Consider the following 27,838-nt stretch of genomic DNA (forward strand, 5'->3'; position numbering starts at 1 on the left):
ACCAGTCAGATCCAAAGAGATCTTAATATTTACTTTTTACATCACCTGTCTAAAATCACTTCAACCTTTTTGGTTTTAGTTAGGAGTTATTTCTTCAGCATTTAAAACTTGTATCTGGAAATTGACATTCATAAAGCTTCAAGCCATACGGTGTCCTGAAGTGTAACTGTACAGTCACTGTGTGGATTATTCCCTTGGAAAATGCAGTTGCATCATTTGCCCAGCAGGGGGGTCATAGAGCTCACCTTCATGCAACTAATGATGTCCCTGCTTTGGCCACAGTTGTCACTGTTGCTTTTCTTCTCATTGGGAGATCACTCGACTGAAATCTGTCTTACCTCCAGGATGCGGTCTCCGGGCTGCAGGCGGCCATCCTTGACGGCTGCGCCACGCAGCAGGATATTCTTCACCAAGATTGGCCCTGGCCCATGGACAGAGGAATCCCTGGTTACCACGGTGAAGCCCAGACCCTCTGTGCCTGCGGGAACAAAGCAGCCTGCGTCATGGTGTGCATTAGGGACATCTATGCCCCTGAAAACGAGACTTAATTATGAATTTTATGACTTTATAATTTCGTTTTAATTGAATTTTTCTCTCGTCTCCCTGTTCTGTCAATTTTCTCCTTTCTGTCTCCTTCTCTCGCCAAAGAGTTTTTCCTCTCTCTCTTCCCCTCCTGTCCTGCTCATCACAGTCTGCGGTTTTAGCATCGTCTTCCACATTAACTACTGTTTAAGTGCCTTTTTTCCTCTGGGGGTTAGATGCCTGGCTCAGCTTCTGAGCCGCCGGGAGCGGGCTTCTCTCCGAGGCGGATTAGACAGACTCTGCCTTTAATTTCACGTGTGAGCAGGCCGAATGGTGGCTGATGAAGGGAGGTAGAGGGAGAAGATGGAAAGAAGGTGGAGGCTGAGGAAAGAGAGAGGGAGAGAGAGAAGAACCTGAGATATTATTCCCTTCTCTAGCTTCCCTCCCTGGGGATGCCATGTGATTTCCACAAAGATTTTCCTTGTGCTTGTGAGCCTACATTTACTTTCTCCGTGTTTTCATTTACAAGTGTGTGTGTGTTTCTGAGGCCACACACACACACACACACACACACACACACACACACACACACACACACACACGCACGAACCATCAACCCCCAGAGCCTCCACCCTCTCCCTTTTTCACGGCCTCACAAGCCCCAAGCCATGAGTGAAATGTGCCACGCTCCGTGTGTGATTGTGTGTGTGTGAGTGTGTGTGTGTGAGTGTGTGTGTGCAGAGAGAGCAAAGCCGCCGTAGCATACTAAAGGCGGTGAACGATGCTATCTGGTCTCCAAGCTAAGCCTCTGCCTGCCCTACATTAGCGCACCTAAACCTCACCGCCTGTCAATCACGGAAAGAAAGAGCCTGTTGCCGAGGGAGAGGGCGTTAGAAACCCCACAATATCCTTTGCTCTGATCTTGCATCAGGTGAAAGGGATAGCGGGAGACAGAGTAAAAAAAAGAAATCAAACAAAAGCTGGATGGAGGGAAAAGGAGAAGAAAATGGGAGAGGCAAAAAGGAGCAGAGAAAAGAAAGAAACTAATAATAAAGCAGGAGTGAAAAGGGCTTTGAGCTGGAGCTGGAGAGTGTGGAGCACAATTTCTTCTATCCTTTTTATCTGGGTGTCTTTGCCTTTTTTCTGGATACCTATACTGAGCATGTGTGTGTTTCCCAATTACAGCTATCCATTCAGCAGCCTATAACACTGCAGGTTGCTAGAACAGAGCCTATTCACAGTCATAAGACCCTATTCCCGTGCTATCAACACATCAGCTCTCCAGCACAAAGAGGGATAAGAGATAAGGTGGCTGGGATGGCAGGCTGATTTATGCAGTGTTAAAATCTAAGAGCATTACAACCAGACGGTTTGCATGGTTATCCAGGAATATATAGAATGAAAAATATCTCCAATGGGCCTTCGTTTTTTTTAGTCTGAATCAAGACTGAAATAATCAATAGGTGTCCTTAAAAGGAGACTCAAATGACAAAAAGAAATCTCTGGCTTTCACGCCTGTCCCTGAAGCAAGAGGAATAAACTTGACAAATTCCTAATATCCAAATGGATAAAAGCAACTGCATTTATTTTTTCATTTAAAAGGTCATTCCAACAATTCAGTATCAAACTTGCTTAAAGATGGAGGACTCACAAAAGAAAAAACTTGGTCCAGATCAATGCAGCAGAGCCAGACATATATCCTGACTTTTATTTCCTAGGATTAGTGTTCCACAAATATATGTAATATTCTACCTAAAATTATAAGTGGATGTGAAATAAAATGGGTAATCAGCTGAATATTTACCTTTCTTCAGGTCAATCTTTATCCTCTTGCCACCCTTTCGGTTAGTAAGGTTTGCCAGGCTGGGCAGAACAGGACTCTTACTGGGCAGCGGGCTCTGGCTGCGGGTGCGAGGTGTCGGGGAGGAGCTGGCTGCCCGGGCTGGAGGTGTGGGAGAAACTCTCTCTAAGGAGCCGTGCCGAGGCTGGAGCTCCTCCGACGGTGTGTTTAGCACCGCCGGCTCTGGCGTCTGAGCACGAGAGTCTGGTCGCGTCACTTCCGATTTGGAGTTCGGTCTGGAATCCAGTCTGGGCTCTGGCTGGGAGCCGGTTTTCACACGGACCACCATGGGACTCTTTGATTTTTCAGAGGACTCTTTGGAGTCGCTGGAGAAAAGCTGACCTATCAGGCTCTTCTCGTAGCGCGGCTTGTTGCCGGATGGGAGGACCTCCAGACGCACTGAGGGGGAGGTCATGGCTTGGCGGAACACCTCCTGTGACCTAAGGAAAGAACGGGATAATTAAGGAAATTAGCAATATTCAAAAAAAATTCCATTCATATATGTGACGAAAGAAGAAATATGGAAGCATATTAGATTAAAGCCGTGTTCACAACCAACTCTACAATAACATGATCCCTCTAAACTCTCAGCCAATCTGCTTTGTGCAACACTACAAAACAGTAAAATAGCAAAAGACACCATGAAGCTCAAACAGAACACAGAAGGAAGACACAGACAATTGGAAAGTGAACAATGAGGCGGGTGAATGAGGCTTGTCCGTCGCTGATGGAGACGTATTTTCAGTTTGTTGCAAGAACAGAGTGACTCCTCCAGCTGCTTTGGGACACTGAGGTCCCTATCAGATGAGGGGGACCTTACAGCAGGCTCCTATTGCAGCCGTAATAGACTTCTATCAGCACAACATTCACACAAAACAGACAACACAGTGGGATGCAGTTAAATGGACCTATTCAGCTCCACCTGAGAGAGAGAGAGAAAGGACAGGAGTTTGTGGTGTGAAAGATGAAGAAATTAAAAGGAAAGGGAGGAAAACTACTCTGTGGTGAGAGGAGATGTGGTGGTGAGATAGAGTGGGCCAGCGGAAGTGAAGCATTTGTCTGGCTGATTGGGGAAGCACACTGAATGACAGGTGGGGTATCTCCAGTGCTACATGTGAAACGGTGAGTATACACACACACACAAGAAAATGTTTTTTTTTTTTTAGCATTTACTGTGGTTTTTAATCACACACTCATTTCTAGTGTTGTGTCATAACAGCCGGATCGATTTTGGATCTAATTTGAAATATATTAAAAAACACTATTCCAATCTTCCATTTCTTTTCAGCATTTGTATGACCAAAAAGCAACTTAAAACATATCCAGAGGTTACAAACTAGTACAAACCCTACTTTTTTTAAAAAATCCAATATGAGCTATTCCTTTCTTTTAACCTTGGTTTGTGGAAACATTTGCAGACTCAAGCACACAGCCTCGAGCTCATCGACAGCCCCCCCCCCTCCCTCCCGCCTGCTTACTGTACGAAGGTCTTGTCCTGGAGTCGCGTGTCATTGATTTGGACGATACACTCGTCCTCCTGGAAGATGTTCTCCCTCTTGGAGCGGCTGTTTTGCTCGATGCCTTTAATGTGGAGGCCCAGGGTTCTAGCAACACATTGAGTCAATGTGAATGCACAGAAGTAAACACGTGTATGATTACATGCCAACACTTGAACTTTCTCTGCATTTTTATGAGTCATCGTTGCCATCTGCCTTTTTCCTCTGAAAGTCTGATTGATTACAAGTGGAGTTGGTGGGAGAAAAGAGAGGAGCTGTGTTTACACAATATGTGTGCATCTGTGTGTGTGCTGTGTGCTTACCGTCCACTGAGAGAGGAGCAGTAGGGGACCACATGGATACCCAGGGACCCGCGGTCTCCTGGGAACTCAACTGTCTTCGTCAGAGTGCTGTCAACAAAACACACAAGAAATCAGGATGTGAAGCTTAAAAACACAGATACAGTCATGCGCGCGCGCGCACACACACACACACACACACACACACACACACACACACACACACACACACACACTTCAAGCCTTTCTAAGTGCAAGCTCTTCAAAATCTATTTGCATCTTCCTCCTGGCTACACAGATAGGGATACAAATGAGTTTACTGGTTGTCCTGCCAAACATCAGAATGATGAGTGTGTGTGTGTGTGTGTGTGTGTGTGTGTGTGTGTGTGTGTGTGTGTGTGTGTGTGTGTGTGTGTGCGCGACTGGGATGCAGGTGGCTATTTCACCTCGTATCTACCTGCTTCTCAACTACCCAATCTAGCCGGTGGACAAAAGAAGAGAGCAGGAGATAAAAGAGAGGCAGATAGAGGAGCAGATAGAGATGAAACAGAATGAGCTTCTCTAATAATCTCTGCAGAGCCCTGAACTGTGTCTTTTAGCAGCAGATAAACAAGGACAATACAACTAAAAGATAAACAGGAAGAGGGCTGCTTTTGATATTGGCTGGCTCGGAGAAGGGACCTGCATGATGGGGCCACGGTGGAGGAAGATCACAAGAAACTTCTGATTGCTGACAGAAAGTTTAGTTAGCAATAAAGCAATAGATGTTAAACACATTGCTATTGGGCCAAATATGAATAATATGTCTGTGAATTTAGTAAACACAGTAATGAATGTCGTGGAAAAAATGTGGCAATAGACTGAAATCAATGACTTCATCTGCAAGGAGGAAGAAAATGTCTCAAAAAAACAAAACTTCTTCAAAAGAAAATATTTTCAAACCATTAACCAAACTAAACATTATTTGAAGACTGAATTTTACATTATATTCATTTAGCTGGTACTTTAGTCCAAAGTGACCTATAATAAGTACATTTAACCTCTTTAGGAATAACAAGTCCCATAAAAAACAAAGAGCTTGTTTAGTTGTCACGTACAGGTGCTTTTTCCCCCCAAGAAAATCAAACCAGGAAGGTTTCCAGCATGTAGAAGAAGTCCTGTCCTGTTTTCCTTGGGGATTATTCCACCTCTCAGGGTCCATGATGAGCGACCACACAGTACCACTGTGTGGAACCAAAAGTGAGTTGGAGACATAATGAAAGGAGTAAAGGAGCTGGTAAACTTGAAGTGGTCTGGAGATAGCTGGCACAAAACTGCAAGGAGGGAGTTTCAGCTGTTCATGCAGCAGTGATCATGTCTTGCATTTTCAGGTCTTATCTAAGATATTCTCTGCATTGTCATCCACTTCGTTTCGTCATTCTTTAAACTCCATGTGAGAAGATCATGAAAAATGGTCCAAAAAAGAAACAATCGCAGGCGGAGAAAAAAAACATGAAGGTATTTTTTTTCCCTGAAAGTTCCCCGCATAGCTTTTTACAAAGCACCAATGCAAAAAAATAAAAATAGAAGAGAAGTGATGAATTGTCTGGGTGACTTAAAAAAAGAAAAAAGAAAACAAGTCAGAGAAAAAAAGCAGTGAAGTTCAAGGTTTATGTGCTTCATACGCGAACACAAGCCCAAGGACTAGCTGGGATCATTATAACACACTCCTCTGTCACTGTCACCCTGCTCTCGTTAACCTCGGCCAGGGTCACACACGTACTGTACACACACACATCCGCACGCACACACATCCAATTTGCATTCTTATTGCTACATCTACTGCATGCTCACAAACACCATCAGTCACATTCCTCTAAATTGAAAATTCACAGATACACACATGCATCACATTTCCATCTATTAGAGAACACAGTTACATCTAAATTACACATGTGCACAAGCCATGAATTACACACACACACACACACACACACACACACACACACACACACACACACACACACACACAGAGCTTGAATTTACTTTCAGTGGTACTGAACAATCAGGCGAGGATAGGATACACACACAGGTACAAAGCTAGTCCTGAATGGTGTATATGCATTCACAGTGTGTGTCGTATAAACAAACACAGACACACACACAGCTTCAGCCCATTTACATTCATGTAAAAAACAAATGGAGGCACAAACAAGCTCATCAGAGGCAACCGTAGCTTGTTAGCGCTGCACACTAATATGCAGAATAGCTCCGATCACCCATTTTAGCATCCCACTGACACAAACACAAACAAACACAGTCATTCCACTGGAGGGGAGAGAGAGGAAGGCGAGGGACAGTGGGATGGATGAAAAGAGTAACAAGGAGTGAGACAGATGGAGCTCCCACTCTTGGTTGACTTCCTCTACATCAACGGAGGCCGAGTGCCTAACAAACTCGCGGCTGGGACTCCTGAAAATGTGCCCTCGATCGCTCACCGTGGTTTCTTCAAGTGCCAACCATCTGTTACCATGGCAAACTATCTGTGAGAGCTGTGTCTACATTGAATCAAAGTGCTGTCAAGACACCACTGTACTGTAAAACGCTGAAGAATCACCATCTGTCACTCCAGCCAAGTCGTTTCCCGTTAAAAAGACAAATTTTTCTAATCGGGAAATCATTCGGCTGCAGAGGATGTCACAAAATTATCTGCACTCTTGTCACGGGCTTGCTGGACGAGACAGGTGAAGGGGTTGTGATGGAGGGTTTCATTGTTGCCATGGCTACAGTGTGACTGACAGCCTGGAGGAAGATGAAAGCTGAAGATATGAGTCCCACAAAGCCAGAGGTCTGTGAGTGACGTGCCCAAAAACAAAGGTGGCGGTTGCCATGGTGCACAAACACTTTAGTTATGTTCACATGTGCACACGAATGCAAACACACAAACACGCCTGACAAGTGAGTCTTGCTTTATAGCTCAATAACAGACTTAGTCATTTGCATACTGACAGTCATGTGAGCCTAAGCATAACTCATACAGGGCACTGAACACAGACAGTTTGATTATTCAAAAGAAAACTCCAGAGAGTAATTATGAATTCAAAACATCAGCCCTGCGTGCAACAGTTTAATGTTCTCGAACTGCTTTAAACTGTACTGTGGGGTATTTTTAGATCTTTATAAAAACTATGTTATATTCTATCCTGTACAGATAACAGAGCCTATCCCACCCACATCCACATAATGGGACACATACAGACTGTCACACTCACCCATGAGACTGTTTAATCCAGTCTGAGTGTCAGCCTGTCAAACAAAGACTGGCGTGTTAATCCTAGTCTCCATCACTGAGTCATACCCAGCTTCAGCATGATCTGTCTGCTGCAATTAAGACATATATAAATAAACCAAAACACACCTACACACACTCTTACCTGAAGTTGACCTGGCTCATCTTGGCAGCGGGTTCGTCTGTGCGCCGTCGGTCCAGAGGTCCTCTCAGAACATGGTTGGTTTCCTGTAAGAAAACACACACAAAATAGGATCTATTTGGTTGGCAGTGACAGTTAACACTTTCCTACCTTTACACACACACACACACACACACTGAATAAACAGTAGCCAGTCAGCAAAATGGTGAGGCCCGCCGGCTATTAGCAAAAACGATTTCACGACACCATCAATCACCTTTGGAGACAGTGAAGAGAGAACGACCGCCGGACGCCGAGCTTCTACCACACGCCGCTGTCCTTCCTTCACTCTATGTATATATATATATCTGTCTACCTCTCCATCCCCCTCCCTCCATCTCTGCCCTGTGTCAGGCAAGACTCTATTTTTATGTCTGCAAAAATCAACCAACCCCTGGGCAAACGAGCAAAAACAAAAAGAGAGAGAGAAATGTTAGAAGACAGAAGGAAAGTCCCAGCATCAAACTGTTGTGAGACGCTCAAACACACTCGAGGGGTGGGACAGAGATATTGCCCCAAATCGCTAAAGACAAGAGGGGTGCAATTAGGTCCTTCTGCCTTGTCACTTTCATTGTGTCACCAGTACTAATGGCTAAAAAGCGGCCGCCCACCAGCCCGCTCCTTAGCAACCCCCTCCCGCCACCACACCCAACTCCCCAGCGGACCCTCTCTCACACGCCGAATAAACATATGCTTTAAAACGCGAGCATTCATTTCCAGCAAATATTACCTTTCGTCTCTGCAGTGCTGCAAACATAAAAATGATGTATTCTCTGAATGCACACACACATATGCTGCCTGCGCAAACAGTGACCCACATATCTGGGCAGTGTGAGATTACCCCCACAATAGATGTGTGCGGGGGCAGGAAGACGAGCTGGAGGCGCCCATTGTTGCTGTGCATCTTCCCGCAACGCCATTGCTTTCAAGCACACGCAACACAGGCTTCTCCCCCCCTACAGCACGCACACGCACACAGACACACACACACACACACACATCCTCATCACAGAGCCTTTGGGAACGCAAGGTTGGCAGAGGCACAGGTGAACACGTTTAACACAAAGGCAGATGCACTTGTACACCCCGTCATGCTGGAGCTGTACCGTGAAACTGAACATTGCAACCCATGTGTAGGACGAGAACTTAAAACACTTTGTCTGTCTGCTTCTCCACAAGAACACCACGTGTATTATGTGAGACGTGGCACATGAACGTGTACAGACACACACACCTGCACAACCATAAACCTGCCGGTCTGTGAGAATAATAATAAGGGATCACGCCATAATGCCCAGACTGTAATCTCTGATCGTGACTCTACTGTATGTAAAAACAGCCGCTTTTCCTCTCTAGAGTCCCTGCTGTGCTCGGCCAATCAGATCGCCCCGTTCACTGCCTGTATCTCAACACACGGCGAAGACACATTAGAGCTCAAAATATGATGTAAAGGTTGCAGCATTTTGTGTCTGTATTAGTAAAAACCTTTACATCAGATCAATGGCATGTAGCGTTGCTATGACATTATTATTACTTTATTTGTGTGCTTATTTGACCCATTTCTGACTTTATTATTATCATTACTATCAATGACTTTAATCCCTCACTTTATTTCTGTAAGTTTAAAAATATAAACCGTGCTGTCACTATTGAGATGCATTTGCGGAATAAAAAGAAATGTCAAAACAAAAAGTGGTGATATTATTTTATTAGTAGTATTGTATTATTTTGTAACAGTACTAAAGCTCAGGTATTTTATTAGCTCTGGTTTTGATCAAATTTCATTCCTTTGTGTGCTTAGGCATCAACTGACACTTCAACTTCTGTCTCTGTTTACAAAGTGACAACTGATTTTATCACTTACACTTCAAATGACATCCTCAGCCTTTCAACTTGTGCTGACTCTCTGCTTACACTTCACCTCCTTTCAGCACTTTCACTTCAGCTAAACTGTGACTCCCATATTAACACATTCAAATGCTGACAAATACCAAAGATTTAATGTTTCTAATGTTACAGTTTTCTGCAGAAGTGAATGCACAAAAATTCTTCAGAAATCATAGTTTTTTTCATTTCACGTAATTTAATTTCTTCTCGGCATGATTGTAACGTCGCAGGTTTGCGGTCAAATAATTTGTGACACCTGTCTGAAAGCCCGTCGAAGCACAACTAAGAGGTTGTCTGCTCTGTTATTGTGTCGCACACTACCTTCTACCTGTCTGTGTTTCGGGTGTTTGTAGTCAGAGGTGTGTGAGTGACAGGCTGGTGTGCATACCTACAAGAGATGAGATTTTGTGTGTGTTGTCAGACGGATGAGTAATGAGGTGTGTGTTTCTTTTGTGTATTTCCTGGGAGTGCTGCAGTCATCTGCTACACGTCAGCTGGTTGAGAAATTGCCCCGTGTATGTGTGCATATGAGAGAGCGTGTGTAGGTACATAAACTGCAGGATCACAGCTCCGGTGTAGTCGCCAGTGCTCCCTGACCCTCGTCATATCCATCACAGCCACTGACTGCCGAGCTCAGGCACTCTCACATATGTTCCACACGCAAATGCAGTGCAGTCCTCGGCAGTCAAACACGCAGGAAAGCAGCAGACATTTAGATTAGCTCGTTAAAGTGTCCAATTTTTACATCACGGCTTAGGGAAACATCAACAATTGGACAAAGTGTAACACATTAAAGTCCATCTTTCTGCTGTGTTAACACGTATTGCATCACTACACTTCAAGGTATTGAAATTCAGCCAAAGCAGTGGGAGGCAGGAAGAAAGAACAGCAGACAGAGAGAGAGCGAATGAAAAAACATAAGTATCAGGACAAGGAGAGTGGAAGAGGTGTGAGAGGGAGAAAAAAAACAGTGAGCTGGTAAAATGAAACGTCTCATTTATAGGCTTCGAACATGGCAGGAAGTCTAAATCAATTAAAGGGCCGGCTGCATGTTTAGTACCGCTCAGCCTTTTGCCAGTTTTACTTGCTTTTCTGATAAGAAGAGAAAGGCTGACTGAGAGAGGTATGTGTAGAGACTATGTGTGAAGGGAAGACAGAGAGAAGTAGGTCAACCTTGGCCTTCACCACAGCAGCCAGGAAAATCAATTAAAGGGGCAGTATGCATATTTATCACTGTAGAAGGTTAAATTACACTTTATCTGGCTTTCAATACCTCCTTCAAGACAAAAAGGGTCAAAAGTGTGTGTGTGTGTGTGTGTGTGTGTGTGTGTGTGTGTGTGTGTGTGTGTGTGTGTGTGTGTGTGCATGTTACTGGTATGTGAGTGTGTGTGGAGATGGGGAGGGGTGGGTCCAGAGGAGTGGTACAGTGGATGAGTGAGGATGAAGTGATAGTGTATTGATCCATGGAGTCCATCAGACCTTGGACTCAATATGCCCAAGAACTGTGACGGCCTACTAGCTTTTCACGTGCACAGACCCACACACACACAACACACACAACACACACAACACACACAAAACACACACTACAAGGCTAGAGAGAGAGATTCTAGGTTCTCCTCTATGTCTTGTGTTTATCATACACAGTCTTGATCAGATTGTCCAGTTTACAGATTACTATAGCTCTGAACAAATACTAATCACTTAAGTATTGGTCATTGATTTTATATTGTAACATATATTTCATGATGATTCATCCAATAGTTTCTGAGATATTTATGTCTTGGCCAAAGTGACAACCAATAATAATCCATATGCGCAGAGTGAAGACACAATAACGGCTTAACAGAAACATAAAGTCACATGTTTGTGAAGAAGAATAGGCCTAATACTTTAGATGTTAAACACAATGGTCTCAGGAGTTTCAATAACCTTCATGTGCATTGTCTCTTCTTCATCACTTTCTTTACAGGCAATGCTTTTGTCCTTGTTTAAACAAGGCTGCAGCGGTCTGAAGCAAGAGTCCATCTGTCAGGCGGCAGAGAGCTGTTGAATCTTGTAAACAGTTGTAAGGATATTTTAAATTATCTCTAAAGAGCCTGTTCGCTCTGTTTGAAGCACATGAGGGCCGACGTTTTCTGGACAGGAAATATGGACTCTGTCACTGTGTTTACTCGTCGCCCGCTGATGCCCGTGTTCTGCTTAGTCACCGCTGAGTTGAACACAGCGGGGGCAAACAACAGGACTCCTTTCTCTTTCCTCCCTCCCTCCCTCTCGCTGTCTCTCTCTACCTGAGTTTCCCCCTCACACACACACACACACACACACACACACACACACACACACACACACACACACACACACACACACACACACACACACACGTGACCTCATGTAGCCTCCATCCTGCCCACCACACACATGAAATCACAGAAGAGGCAGCAAACAAAGTCCTCCTTAATGGTGGCCTGTTTCAAAAGAAGGGAGAGCACTTGAAAAGCCAGCCCTTTCAAAGTACAGCCTGAGGCTTCGAGCTGGACCACAAGAAGAATATTCACTGGGTTTCTCTGTTTGTCTTCAGTATGCACACACCAAAGATGGAATTGGAAATGCAATATGTTCATCTGTCTGTTATATATATTTACTTTGTTTTTGCTCGCCCTGCACAGCTGGTTTGAGCTGTAGGAGTTTAGTCGACGGAGATTGAATTTTTTTTTCCAATTATTGCTGAGACGCCGAACCTCTTTTTGGTGTTTCTTTTTATAAACCAGTGAAACAGGGAAAGAAATCAAGCAGACATGAATACCTACAGTTTAACTTTCAAATCTCTCCTTTCCATGACTGTCATCGACTACTATAAACTAGCTTTTGCAGTTCTTTCTTACAAATTTCTCCCCTAATATTTACGTCACCGTGACATTATGCTCACCAGCTCAGGAGACCCGTTGTTATGGTGATCAGGTGGAGGTGTGGCTGTCATCTCGTGGGATGGGGCCAGAGCAGAGTCGCTGCTGCTCCTCACCAACAGAGGTGTATCTGTGATGAGAAAGAGAAGTGTTAGAGACGAAGAGAAGGAGGGGATGCTGAATGTCAGCTCCTAAAATAGACGCAAGAAATGATAAGGAACATGTCCCGTTTCACATTTATTTTAGGATGACTCATCGACCCTGAGAGTGGACGCCCAAACCCCCCCACCCACCCACAGTGTACACTTACATATGACCAGCTGTTGCCTCCACGTCCCCAAACACACACACACACACACACACACACACACACACACACACACACACACACACACACACACACACACGCCAAAGTCCCCACAACCCAAGAAGAGGGAGAGGTAACATGGGCAGGTCTGAATCCACAATAAAACAATTCAAAAAGAATCTAATTTGGACCTGTGTGCTGCCTCAAGTTTTAAATATCCACCCCCAAAGGGAGCGTTGTGGTATCTTTAAGAAGTAAAACCCGTAGCGGGATGTTTTTAAATCTAACTCAACAGAGGCGGGGGGGATAGGGAAGAGAAGGAGGCACAGTGTGAGATAAACAAAACAACAAAAAAGAAAGACAGCCAAGAAATGGTGACAGAGAAGGAGCACCAGTGAAAGCCTGGAAAACTGAAAGACACAGCAAACAAAATTCTCTCTTTTCCTGTAATCAATCTCTCTTTGTAGGGTCAGCGACAGGGTCCCGGTCTAACGTGGTCAGAATAGAGAGAGCAGAGGGGGAAAACAAGTGGCAGGGAAGGAGCTAGCACGGGTTACACTGTGCGTGTGCGTGTGTGTGTGTGTGTGTGTGTGTGTGTGTGTGTGTGTGTGATTGTAGACAAATGAAAAATGATCATTCCAACCATCCCAGACACAAACGCACCAAACCACACGTTCAGTTATCCAATTCTGTGTTCAGCTTTGTCTAATCATTTGTAATAATTATCATAAACTATCGGTTAATCTCTGCTGGACTAAGAGCCAGTCCCAGTATCACCCTCACTCTGTCTATGTTTCACACGTTCTTTCTCCCTCGACAAGCAGTGAATGTGAAAAGACGTAATGATAATGAGGTGCAGAAACTCAAAGGTGTGGAAAACAGTTGGAAAAGCTTCACAATGAAGGTTTCTTTTAATTAGGTATTGAGTTGTCTTCACTTTTTCCTCTTATACCCACTTTTTGATTTTTGCTTTCTGGCAGAAATAAACAGAATGTGGTCTAATTTGATTTGGAAAAGCAGCCTTTGTGTAGAAACTGTATGATTTGTAATAATGAAATGGGCTTTGATTTAGCACAGAAACCACCAGATAAAAAAAAAAAATGGAATCTCTCAGAGCTCGCATCAAAAGACATCACAAAAATCAGCACTCCAAAGTATCAATGTTCCTCTTTATTTCTCTGTCATACTATCTGTTAATTTTGTGTGCATCTAAACTAGGTCACGCTGCTATCTGCAGATAGTTCTCATCATTATTAAAAGGGTTCTGACTAGTGAAGGTGTGTTCAGGCAGCACACAAAGTGAATTTTAGAAGCAACACAGCTACATGCAACGACGTACATATATGCAAGTTTGTGCTACCTCGCTCACAAATCTGTCTGAAGATCTGAAAATAAAGTCCTATTCATGAATATACCCGATAAGAAAACATGCTCTGACAGATTAAACAGATGCATTTCACATGTGATTGGAAACGTGATGGGAAACATGTGGGTTTTGGAAACATTTTCATGGTGTATGGTGCAAAGCCCATGTAGAGCCCCATTTGTTTCCACAATTTTTTTTTTCCATGTTATCATATGTTGCAACGTGTGGGAAACGTGTCATATGAGTTTTCCCATGTGAAAAACATGGGAAACTCATGTGATTTCTGTGTAGGTGTAAAGGGGGTCTGGAGGAATACATCTGAAAGACATTGGGGTGAGTAAACAGTAGTAAACACCGACTTCAAAATCAGTGCGGTGGTCAAATTTGGGCAAATAATGCACGACAAAAACTTGCTTTCACTCAAGCTGAAGACATTTTTACACTGAGATTATTAATAACAAGCAACAAAATGTTCAGCAAAATCAGTTTACACCAAAAAAAAAAAGCTTTTCAAGGATTTTATGGAAACATTTTTGCATTTGTACCTCCACTGCATTCATTCAAACCACCACACTATTTTTCACTTCTTTTTACTTTCCAGAGCAGCATATGCTCTTGTAAAGGTTTCCGAGTTTAAAACATCCGTGTATGGAACACAGTAAAATTTAATGGACGGCTCTTTGCTCCCCTCCTGCACCAACCTGTCTGGCACATTGATAGAAAGTGAACGCTGGTAAAAATGGATACCTGCAATGTGACAGCAGGCATTTTAAAACACACATGCAAATTTGTTTTGACAGCTGTTCCTGCACAACATTGAATCAAACTGCAAGGTCAGTGGGTTCATTAAGGACCAAAATACCTTTACTACTACAAGGACAGCTGGACTAAATGGCGGCCAGGTCATGTGGATTTTACAGATACTGAATGATATATTTATTTCCAAAGTGCCTGCAATGGATTTTCTAAATGAGCTCTACAAATCGGCTGCATCATCGAGGAACGTCAGTCACGACCCCCCCACACACACACAGTTATACTTTGCTACAATGTCAATGATGCGACATTGTGAAGTGACCGAGGCCGCTCCACGGTCACAGTCAGGGTCCATTACCCAGCGGTCAGCCCCATAAATCCTCCATTTATCCAACGCAGTCAAATCTGCCTCAATCAATCCTCCCACCGCTCAAGAGTCCCCGAGCCCGGCCGGCCATGTGAAGGAACCTGAGGGTCACTAGCTTTGACCTCTGACCTGTGGTGACCTCCGCAGGGTCAAGAGGTGTCAATGAGGGTCAGGGATATTGATGAGAGTGACAGTTGTGACTCTCTCAGGTCAGCCACCGTTTGGATGGTCATATACAAGATTGCCTCTGAGGAATTCCTAATGAAGGGCAACTGAGATAGTAGAAAAGCTAGAGCAGCGATACCCCCCCTCGACTGTTTATATGCCTATCATGTAGGCGCATGTTACTTTCCACATGCAAATTCAACCAACTGGCAACATCTGGATCGAGACAATAGTAAATTGTAAATGTATTGCTTATAGATGAATGCCGTGCAACCTCAAGCTGAAAGTAACTAACCCAGTAAAAACAGGGTGACTAGATTCAGTTCGGTTACAGATGGAAGAAGTAATTGAATTCAAAGGGATAAATTAGTGGGTCAGACATTTCTTCTTGTCCAAATTGTTTCTGATGTAAAACAAATTTTGAATTTGATCGAATGATAAAAGACTTGGCCCAAACGTGAGCCTGCGAGCAGCAGCGTGGCGTCTGCAGCCCTCCGGACAGGAACTGAACATTGTTTTTGCTCTTTTGGCAACGTGAGCAGAATTTTGAAGTATTTTAAGATCACAGACATTTTCTGACATTAACACACAACCTCCTTCCAAAAGGGCGGAGAAGAGGTGGAAGCACGAAAACTCAGAATGTATTTTAGGTTCCCTAATTTGACTGAAGTGTGCACCCACAACCACAAGGTACCCTGCAGCTTTAAATAGACGCCACCCACCAAACTCACCTCAGCGCCCACTTCAAGGCCAGAAACAGCAACGCATTCACACACACCCGAGTTATGCTCCCATCCCTGCATTGAGATTTGTGTAATTGGAGAAACCTGAAGAGGCCTTGTAAACTTTCAGCTCTGTGTTTGTCTGCCGCTGACTCTCCATCCACGGCTCGGTGCCTAACTAGGCTGCTTATGCAAGTCTAGAAACACAGAGGGTTATTTTAAGAATTTCCCTCTTGTTTTCAGCTCTGTGAAAGTTCGGCAGCGCTAGTTCACTGCCGGGGCAGGATGAAAACAAGGATGCATCATGTTTCTGACTGACTGCGCCTGTGTGAGGATCCACAAATTAATCAGCGCCAGTTCCCTTGTTTGAAATTGAGTTTGCATGTGCAAGCATGCGTGCGCTATATGTACGTTTATTATCAACGGACACAGTGCTTTGCTCGTGTGTACGTTTCTATTTGTGTTTTCATGCCACAGGCTGGGGTGGTCTTGTTTTTCTGGCAATCGATAGAGCAGCCCGGCTCAGGCTGCTCATGGGATGATGCGATAAGGACACTCTTCCTAGAGGTGTGTGTGTGCGTGTCAGTGTAGCAGCAGATCAATGCAGGTCTAATCATCCCACTGGGGCAGTGTGAAGTCCAATCACCCTGTTCAAACAACTGGCCTGACCTGACACACAAACACTTTGATGCCTGACTGATTACTGAATTACTCCTCGTCCTGTCCACTACCACTCAGTGCGATTACCTGCACTCTATAACCAGATTATTGGGAATAATAAGATTAATGTAATAGTGTGATTAAAGCGTTCACATGGTTTGCAGTAACTTAATTTCCCCAGTAACCCTAGTTTACATGATTTGTTGATAAATGGCTTAATGTCTGGAAGGATGTGTTGCAGCCAATGTGACACATCTGATTATCCCAGTTAGCTTTGACCCTTTTGTTCAAACACAGCAAGAAAAAAAGGCTCTATATGGGACATTAACACATATATAGCTCAGATAAACTGAGTTCAAGTGTTTACATATAAAACAGCTGCAGTATAGTAACCTCATAGCCTGTATTGTCTCTATCTAATCTTGCTTAAGTCTACTGTTTTCTCATTTTTCCATTCCCTTATTTTTTGCCATAATCTCCATTTCTCAGACTGACATGACTTGTAGTAGTGATCATGTCCAAAGAGTTTTAACACAGCAGTTAGCTGAAGATGAATGGATATAGGTCAGTGTTACCGGGAAATAAAAAGTATGTCGATGGGACATGAAAAGCTTTAGTGCTGCTATTGAGAGTGGGAAGAAAACAGTCGTTTTCATAATATTTTGTCAGCGCTATGATATTCCATTTGTGAGGAGTAAGTTTGAAGCTCCTGCCATCGGGGTTCCCGTCTTTGGGAGTATAAGGTTATTGTGGAGTACGTGAGTTGCTCTTTTATTCGCCCTGTATTTCTTTACATTTTGGTTAACATTCACCATGAAAAGCCAACTTGAATTAGCAGTTGTTGCTTGCGCTGTAACCACTGATTACCTCTGATTCTGAAACAATGACGAGCGCCTTATTTATAAAAGGTTTTGGGCATTAATCCTTGATGGACATTGGGAAAAAAAAAAAAAAGGTACAAAATATTTGAATCCTGTGAATTGAACATCTCTCTACCAGGTTTTACCGTCTACATCTGTTCTGGTCTTCACAAATGATGTCACTGCAAATGGTCCGCAGACCTGATGTGATGTAATACGTTAGCGACCGATCTTGTTACAGCAAAGAGGAGAGCAAACGCACACAGACACACACTCCCTAGAGGCCTTCCCAGCAGTGGATGGGCGACCACTTTGGTTGCCACTGGTTGGTTAACTTGCATACTGATTCTTTTGTGCACGTTTGTCCGGATGACAAAAGCAGCCTTTATTGCATCAGTCTGGCTCTATATGAGGGGCGTCACAGGGTCACATCATAACTGAGTTAGTCAAGGTTCAACAGGGCTGGGGAGCAGGGTTTTTTTCTTTTCTTTTTTTTGGGTTGTTTTTTTTTCGGGGGGGGGGGGCAGGAAGAGGTCCCACTGGGTTAAAGACAGGGTGGAACAGGCATGTGTGTGTGTGTGTGTGTGTGTGTGTGTGTGTGTGGTGTGTGTGTGGGACTGGAATTAGTCCACTCACGCTTGGCTGGACCCTGGGCATGCTAACAGGCTACAGTGCTAATCTAGTTAGAGGTGGATGCCATGCAGAGACCTAGGAAAAGCGGCAAAGGGTGGGAGGGTGGGTATCGCGGAGGTTTCCTGGTGGGATGGGGGTTCAAGGTCGAGGGCCCCGGGTGTTGAGCTGGACGGCAGGTGGTTGAAGCTGAATAGTAGAGTAGGCGAGAGACGACTGGCTGGAGTGGAAAGGAGGCAGATGATGGGGCATGGGGTGAAAGTGGGCAGAGAGAAAAGGGATGGCAAAGGGCAGCTGTGTGTGCACGGGGGTGTCACACTGTTCCAACAGATGGCGCGAGGGGAATGGAAGGGGGCTGCAGGGTGACCCGGCGATTAGACAGACCCGTATTTAATCACACCCAGGCTCATTTAGTCTTTCACTTGGTCTCTTGTCATTCAAAAATTAATCAATCTGAGGCACATGAAGAGAGGAGAATGGCATGAACAGGCACAAATCATGCTCCAGATTACTTACAGTAAAATTTATCTGTAGCCCGAACAGACTGGCCCAGACAGAGCACATATTTCCCCAGAGGTTCCTTAAGGCTTCTGACTGAATATTCCTGTTATAATGTTTCCCTCTGTAGATGCACTGTGACCCAGTAACTCCTTCACTTTATCTTCTGACTGCAAGGACCTATACGACAGGACTGAACGAACTTTCTACACTTCACACACACACGACACACATATCCTTCTCAATCTCTGCCGATGAGTACATCAGGGCAGGCTATGTGCTTAAACTCTAATGGCAATCCTGATGATCAAGTTACTTTACTTCTAAAAACCTTGGATGGATTTTCTTTTTTTCTTTTTTTTAAAGCTGTCTCAACCCTTTGATTTCATCCAGAAGGAGTGAAATTCCTCGAATAAGAGCTGGTCAGTTCATCGCTGCTGGAATTTACATTTCTTTATAGCTGAATCACTCTGGACAACAGCAACAGACTGACTTGGTCAGACTATAAAATAACGGCAACATAATGAGTTAAGCATTATTTATCAAGACATTATGTATTTCCGAAGCAGAGCTGGAGCATATCCATCTCCTTAATGCAGCACAGAGAGGAGCAAAAAATACAAATACGTCTTAGTCTTGTTAATATCACGTTCATCGTCTCAGTCAAGATACCTCTGATGTATTTCAAATTACATATTAGTAAAACCCTCTTTAATCCTCAATAGTAAATATAGGAAAAATAACAACCACAAATTATTATTATGATGGCTCTCGATCAGAGCAATGCAGAGTGATGACGACAGGAGAGAACGCTGCGTCACCACCCCATCTGTTTTCACACGCCATCAAGTTACAGGCAAAAATCATTTCTTTACGCAGTTCGGCTTACATCTGTTCCATAAATGTACTTTCTGGTGGTTTCTCACACATGCAGTCACACACACACACGCACACGCACATGCACACAAACACACACACACACACACACACACACACACACACACACACACACACACACACACACTGCTGTCTCACCATGATCCACTTTCTCACATGCAGAAAATATGTGTTGATTGAGCATGGCTTTAGTTCCTCAGGTGCTTTTATGATATTCACAGAAGCTATGGTGACATCTGTGTTCTACGTAACAGAATATTTTGTGTTGCTCAGAATGAGGCTGTAGAACAACATTAAGAGCAGTTGTGACGTACTGGCTTTGAGGACAGCCTCGTTGACTTCGATCTCTCCGCTGCCTGGCTGCTGGTACTGCAGGTGGGAATAGTAGTGCAGGGGTTCTGGACTCGGGGCGGCGCTGGATAAGTCGTCGGACAAACTCTCTTTGGGACTGTCCGTCCTCCCGTGCGGGACTTTGTGAAATACCGCCAACAGCTGGAAGAGACACACAAAATCAAAACTGTGTCCTAAATATCGTGAAATAGTAAAAACGTGACGTGTACACAATCTGAAATGAACAAGCTTTCCACAAGATAAGCATGGCAGGATAAACAATGAGATTTCTGGCATGAGAACAAGCTGGAAACACGCAGCCAGGTTATATAGCATCTCCACTGTGCCATGATCACAGTGAGGCTTTTATGTGATTTATCTTGCCAGCAGTGGGGATGCAACCTGCTTCATTCTGCCAAGTGTGTAGATGTGTAGATGTGTGTGTGTGTGTGTGTGTGTGTGTGTGTGTGTGTGTGTGTGTGTGGAAAGCAAACAGAGCAGGATTCACAGCTCATTCACTCTCAACCCTCTTACAGTGCACAACACACCAGCAGATGCCTCTTCAGCAGCACAATAACGTTTTTCTCATGTGAACAAAGGAGGAAAACCTGAGCGCCGATTGCGCAGAGGGCCGGTTCAGAGGAGCTGACATGCTGCGAGGCGAGGCGAGGTGTGTACGTATGAAATTAGCAGTCAAATGAGATCTGACAGGAGAATGAGAAGCTGTCAAACACAATGACACGGGTGCCACAATGAGATGGCGGGAAGAGACGGGGGCGGCCAAATGAACAGGAGATGGAGGGCAGGAGGACGACAAACAATCCTAATTGAGACAGGGACATGATGGCAGATAGAGGAAACTGGAACGTGTGTGTGTGTGTGCGTGTGTGTGTGTGTGTGTGTGTGTGTGTGTGTGTGTGTGTGTGTGTGTGTTGACTGCGGGCCGTGCCATTGCGGCTACATGGTTTGATAAATGGGCGCGTGGCGGCGTGACGCTCTCATTAGACGGTGCTGGTGGAGGAAATGACCACTTAATGAAAAGCAATAACCGCAATGGAACGAAGGCTGGAAATAAAACAACAGACGAGTTGAGGACGTCAATTAACAACAACAGAGCGTAGATTCTGTGCGTGTGTGCGTGTGCGTGTGTGTGTGTGTGTGTGTGTGTGTGTGTGTGTGTGTAAATAGTAAACAGAAGAGGTGGAGAGATATGTATCATCCATCACGCCGTGACGCCGCCTCTCACCTCCCGTGATTCAATATCCTCGTGACACCTGGCCAACGTCATGCAAAGGAGATTCGTCAACTGTAGTCGTGTGTGTGTGTGTGTGTGTGTGTGTGTGTGTGTGTGTGTGTGTGTGTGTGTGTGTGTGTGTGTGTGTGTGTGTGTGCGTTCAAGGGAGCGAGCAGAGTGAAAGAAAAGGAATCGAAGGGCTGGCAGATGCAAAGACGAGAGAAAAAGAGAAGACAGAACGCCAAGAAAACAATCTGATTGCGCCGGTTGATGGATGCTTCTCGAGCTCTTTCTCTCTTCTTTATCTGCTTTCCTCTTTCTCTCCTTATCTCCTTCCCTCCCGAGCCTCCGTCTCTTTCTCCAAAACTCGCTGACAGCATCAATCAAAGAAGTCTCGGAGCGTAATGTGATGTGCGTGCACACACACGATTCATTCGTTTTGAACAACAACAACAACTTCTTTTAATGTGTGTGTGTGTGTGTGTGTGTGTGTGTGTGTGTGTGTGTGTGTGTGTGTGTGTGTGTGTGTGTGTGTGTGTGTGTGTGTGTGTGTGAAGGGGTGATGATGATTTGCTTTTCCAGAGTTTATTTTTCTATGGTTGACACAGGCAGGGAGTGATGCTGATGAAGGCCGCCCTGCTGCTTCCACTCATCACTCAATCAAACATAAAGTATCAACAATCGTGTATCGCTTCATTTGGAACAAGTATGGAATAATTGACCTTTTGAGGAGCTGTGTTTGAGGCGCTTTGTAAGCCATAACATTTAACTTCGCCCCCATCAAATCAAGCGACATCCACTCAAGAGTCTTTGCATTTACTCCTTGTGTTAAGTATTTTCATTAAAAAAAAAAAAAAATTAATCCGAGAGCCATACTTAAAAGATTTGACACACTAAAGGCAGAATTTACCAAACAAACTTATTCTTTAAGTAGGAAATTAAACTGTTATTTGTTAAATGGACCTCAGTTCCTGCAGAACAACATGGAGCCAGTGTAGCTGATAGCTGATGGGTGCTGATGAGGGTCAACCATGAATGTCTGCGCAAGAATGGATGAGAATCTATCCTATAGTTATATCAGATATTTCTAATACAAAGCAGGAAGTTGTCTGACTCAAAAAGACAACAGCATAGTTCCAAGAAAACTGCAAATAACAACAATAATATGTTGAATATGTTTTTGTTATTGTTTGGGTGATCTGAGCCTTTATTTGTGTGAAGTTCCCCCTCATGAATATGGAATAGTTTTGCTTCATAGTCCCACAAAAGCAGTTGTGGGATGATCTGGTAAAGGACGATGTTCGAGCTACGAGCCAGCGTCTTGTTGCAAAACATGCAAAAACATTAATATTGTAAAATGTTGAGAAAGTAAACTTGGGAAAGGCTTAGATTTCACAGTGGTTTGCAATTCAGTCCTTCAAAAACAGCAGTAAAATGCTCTCTTGGAGGACCCCGTGGCCCAGGATGAGGAACAACACCTCGTATGCTTCACAGCGTGTTTACTTTACACGCAGGTTTCTCTCCGTCCTCCCCGACTCTGATTAGTATTCAAGGAAACAAATCGCCTTATTTTTCCCGCTGCGTCCGTGGGGGGATATTGATATGGACCTGGGGAGGCTGCATGTCAACTACTGCTGAATAATGTGTCCCCTTTGTCTCATTTCCATAACACACGCACACACACACACACAAACACACACTGATACCCGTGCCAAATACAAATAGCTGAACCCTTTATATTGTCATGTTATGATCTTCTGTAAATCATGACACACTGTGTATAGCCGACGTGACCAGACTAGCTGGGAAGACTGTGTGTGTGCGTGCGTGTGTGTGTGTGTGTGTGTGTGTGTGTGTGTGTGTGTGTGTGTGTGTGTGTGTGTGTGTGTTGCTGAGCCAAGGCGATTACCGTGACATACATGAAAGCCACATACAATACCATGCGTGAAGCATGGGGAGAGATAAACATTGTGTCTGTGTGTATTCTCGTCCACGCGCACTGCCTCCGGCACACACTTGTAAAATGTTGCATGTACGGCCTACGGCAGGCAAAGCATGCGGGTTTTCAAATTAAAAGAAAGGGAAGTAAACATCCGCCCACATTTAGCCTGTAATACACATGACACATTCTTACTTCATTACCCTTACTGAGATTATATTATCTCATGTGCACAACTTAGGCAAAGTGAAAGTGAAAATGGAAATCAGATCAAGATAAAAAACAGGGTTATGATCACGCGCATATTCTTAGACTGTCTTCGTGCACGGAAGCGGACTTTGAGTTAAGAACTAGTCAGTATTGAAATGTTTAAAGATGTCTGGTCTATGACTTATTTTTAAAAATCATACTGCCCCAGAAATACAGTATCAAGTCACTGTTTAACTACTCAAGTGGCAGCAACCATATCAAAAGCAGGTTTTGTCTCCATGGTAACATCCGTATCATTAAAATAGGCCTACTTCCCAGCAGACATTTTGACTTGACATAGTAGGAACATCACAGGTGAAACAGATGTGGTTCAGGAGGCCTGAGGCCCATCAAGTGTCCCGGGAATACCATGACGGTGGACTAACCTGCACAACATCAGGACACAGTTCACACAAATGGAACAAAGTTGACTTGCATGTTGTTATTTGCTTTGACCTCCCTCTAATGGAAGGTCAAAGCAAACAGGATTTATTTACATGGATCAATATGTTTACACATTACTCTAATTATTATCACTGAGATTTCATTCACATAAGCTGTGTGTGGACTCTGATGCATTGAATTCATCAGTGCTGATGAATAGCTTTATAGCTGTAAAGAGTATGTTTACATGTTGCAACTCACAGATGGACCAGCTGACTGATTGTAAAAAATGATGTACTTGCTAAGAATTAATAAGCCAGAATACAGCAAGATACACACACAAACACAAACACACACACACAGACACACAGACACACACACACACACACACACACACACACACACCATAAAAACACAACTGGTTCAGACAATTTGGGGACACAATGTGAAACAAAAAAATTCACAGTGAGAGGATGAACAGTGCCACCTTGCTTTAGTCAGGAGCTACTGCATGCTCGTACCCCTCAAGCCTCTAACCTTTACATAAGCATCACCAACACACACACACACACACACACACACACACACACACACACACACACAACTTCACAAACAAACAGACACACTTCCCTATTCCATCCGCTGGTACTAATCAACCCATTTTTCTTCCCCTTTCTCGTAGCTGTCTAGAACTGCTGTGTGTGAATTTGCGTGCTTTTGTGTGTGTGTGTGTGTGTGTGTGTGTGTGTGTGTGTGTGTGTGTGGTACCAGTCTATTGAGATGCTTTTGTGCTGTTGTCATTTATCTTACGACTGCCCCCTCTTCTCCTCCGTTTTCTCCCTCACGCGCTATTCTTCATTCTTTCTTTGAACGAGAGATGCATAATTCAGAAGGAACGCGCGGCATCTTGACAGTTGTATGGTAACCCAATCATCTCACACACACGCACACGCACATGCACACGCCCAACCTTTCCTCAATAAAGTAACGGTTTATGAAGACTATTTTAGACATCTGTTTTTTTACCGCTAAAACCTGAATCACAGGGAATAAACCTCCCACTCTCAGTGTCTTGACTTGACTTGACTGCAGGAAATGAAAACCTCACAGTCTAACTTGGTGCACACACTTGTGATCGCACCATAGCTGAAAAGGTTCAAACTGCGGTCTACGGTCAGCCGATGAAACGCAGCATAAAAACAAATACTTCCTCCATATGGTGTTTTTCATTGTCTGAATTTCAGGCAGCTGAGCTGTGAAAATTCCTCAAAGTGGAGGGTTAGTGATAACATCAGCTTCCTCCCTTCCCCGTATGAATTAGATGCCGTTCGACAAAGAGCAGAGCAGCATGCGTAGACAACGGCTTTCTCCACGGTTGTAAAGCGTGATGAATATTGACAGTGCACAGGTACAGAGGGGTGAAGTGTCTCGCCATGAATGAGATGAAATTTGGCTCTCGATATCCATGACATCACTTTTGAAACGCAGTCAATCAGAAACGAGAGATATTTTCTCTTTTTAAATCGCCTAGCAGGTAATCGTAATTAGTGGCAGTCTTGAGTATGAAGAGTGAGGAGTGTGGAGGTATGCGGTTGCCGGCTAAAGAAACTCGGTTCCATTAACAACTGGATATCATCAATCTGTCGTGTTCGATTCATTCCAGAAATGAGAAACACAGAAAAATAATATGGAGCTATCAGCTTCAGCTTTAAGGGAAGCAGCTCTGGTGTATTGTGAGAAATGGTGGCTTATGGGTGAAATACCGACTTCTTTCAGAGGCTGAGTATCAAACCTCAGCACATTCATGGTGCCAACCAAAATTTGCCTCCAGTGCTGCAAGTCAAAAACTGCTGACTACTGAAAATCATTTTAACCTTTAACTTCCTGATTTAAATTCAGGAAACTATTTTAACATTAGGCAGGTAAATATTTTTACTCAACAGTGATGCTTTGAGTACATCAACCAAGCACACTGTGTGGCAGTGGAACCAACATCACATTACAACTCCTCATGACAATGTTGATTTGTGTTTTGCCATCCGGTGTTGATGTGTGCCAAAGGGTTCAACAATTACAATACGGATAACAATCTGAAGGTCAATGCACGACCGAATAACCCTTCTATCAACATGGCGAGAAGTTGTTTCACTCTGTTTAACACCAGCAAAAAAGATTCAAGACAACAGAACATGCTCTTTGATGAGATGCTGACTGAAGTTGATTGCTCTCAATCCCCAACACTGTTAAACAGGAACAACTGAATGTCAAAACATTGCTATGTTTGGCCCGTAATGCAGAGGATTTCAAAACCACACCATCAAACAACAAATGGTGGGCATCTAAACTAATACAGCTGTGTTTGAAGACGAGGTTTTCCCTTTAACACAGCTGATGCATCGACCCTCTGTAGCACACAGAAGACTGCATGGAAACACAAAGATACACTCATGCACTCACATAAACCAAAAACTAACCCACCTTCAAGAGCACATAGTGCACACACTCACATGCACACGCACACGCACACACACACACACACATTTTCAGGGCACTGTCAGGGCCATCAGAGGAATGTTTGGCCTGTGTTATTTAAACAAGTAGAAAATTGGTTGTATTACCGGTGAGAGCAGGGCTAATCCTGCCTCTATTCCAGCCTGAATCTATACAGCACACGTACCAGATGTGGGGGGATAGAGGGGCTTGGAGGGGGGCGGGGAGGGTGGGGGTGGGATTACCTCTCAAAAACACATGCACCTGGCTCTGGGCCTGCGCACACACACACACACACACACACACACACACACACACACACACACACACACACAATCAAACACTATCACAGAGAAATTATTGCAGACACAGGCAGTATGTAAGATTAGAGAAGAGATCACAAAAACACAAAGGCGGTCAAAGAGACACACACTGTCTCCCACTCACGAACTGACGCACACACAAGCAAATGCATAATCAAAATTGTCAAGCCTGTGGTAAGAGACTCCTTAAAAATAATGAATCATATGCAGAAACTTCACTACTTGAACCCCTAAATGTTTCTTTATTTCCGTTTGAAGAGTTGCCAGCATTTCCAAATGGCAGCTCGTACTTTCACATTGAACATAATGCCTCTTTGATGCTTCTGACAGACTGATCTAAACACTGACACACCAAAGTAAATTTCTCAGTCTGTTGGTGCATCTGCATTCATGTAAATTTAGCAAACGATGACCCAATTCCCACACGAAGTGTAAAAATAACAAACTGGAAGGCCAGAGCAACAAAAACCCCCCGCACGGTGTGAGAGAGGCCGTGACTCTATTATTGAAGCAGTAGTTTAATGTCGTTCAATATTTTGCAAGATTTTTCTATTTTTGTTCAACCTCTAAATCAAAAACTAAACATTTACTGGAGGAAAAGCATCTTTTAAATCTACTTTCTAACACAACAGACACTATCGTACTGTCAGACTTTACACAAAATATTGTAGTAAATCATCTATGGGATGCAGGTTATATGGTATTTTCCAACTGAACCATTTCAAATATCAGGTGTAAAGTCTTAGTTTTATCAGGCAGAAGAGAAAAACATAGTTGTAATATTTCAAAATAATGGAGCAGACTCAGAGTCATTCAAAGTTTAAGAAGCATAACTAACAAGGTGGAAGTCACAGTATGGTGATACAAATAAAATACATAAGTCATGAGATAAAGGCTAAAAGATCAGGGTCATAAAATCTAAATATTAGAGTTGGGATCCTGGTGCATCTGGCACATCCCACCATGTATCTGTGTTTGCATGCTCAAGATCAACGTAGCTCGTACTTTCACATTGAACATAATGTCTCTTTACTGACACAAACACTGACAGCCTTCTTCAAACCTCGTTAACACGACAATGCAACTTTCAGACTTTCAAATATTGTTATTACAGCAATATAACTGCATCAGCTGCACTCAAGAGTGAAGAGCAACACTCACCACTCAGCAACACTAATCATTTAAGGAAATGTTCATATTTTGAGCATCAAACATAATAATAATAATTAAAATTGGCTTTTTTCCATCAGTACAATATGTAC

The 27,838-nt window shown here is 43.7% G+C and overlaps 1 protein-coding gene across 1 annotated transcript in view; it reads right to left on the minus strand.

Moving 5' to 3' along the window:
* The window catches only part of pard3ba (par-3 family cell polarity regulator beta a), a 131,121-nt gene that overhangs the window by 85,655 nt on the left and 17,628 nt on the right, over positions 1-27,838 (minus strand). Inside the window, exons 3-9 of the mRNA XM_069166398.1 lie at positions 19,942-20,119; positions 12,423-12,529; positions 7,571-7,653; positions 4,182-4,268; positions 3,841-3,966; positions 2,327-2,802; positions 339-478 (exon numbers count right to left, since the gene is read on the minus strand). Coding sequence (XP_069022499.1) covers positions 339-478; positions 2,327-2,802; positions 3,841-3,966; positions 4,182-4,268; positions 7,571-7,653; positions 12,423-12,529; positions 19,942-20,119 — 1,197 coding nt within the window. The remainder of the gene's footprint in view (positions 1-338; positions 479-2,326; positions 2,803-3,840; positions 3,967-4,181; positions 4,269-7,570; positions 7,654-12,422; positions 12,530-19,941; positions 20,120-27,838) is intronic.

Source organism: Embiotoca jacksoni, unplaced genomic scaffold, assembly GCF_022577435.1.
Source record: "Embiotoca jacksoni isolate LCO1_2020_lvr unplaced genomic scaffold, fEmbJac1.0.p SCAF_38, whole genome shotgun sequence".
Lineage (NCBI taxonomy): Eukaryota > Metazoa > Chordata > Actinopteri > Embiotocidae > Embiotoca > Embiotoca jacksoni.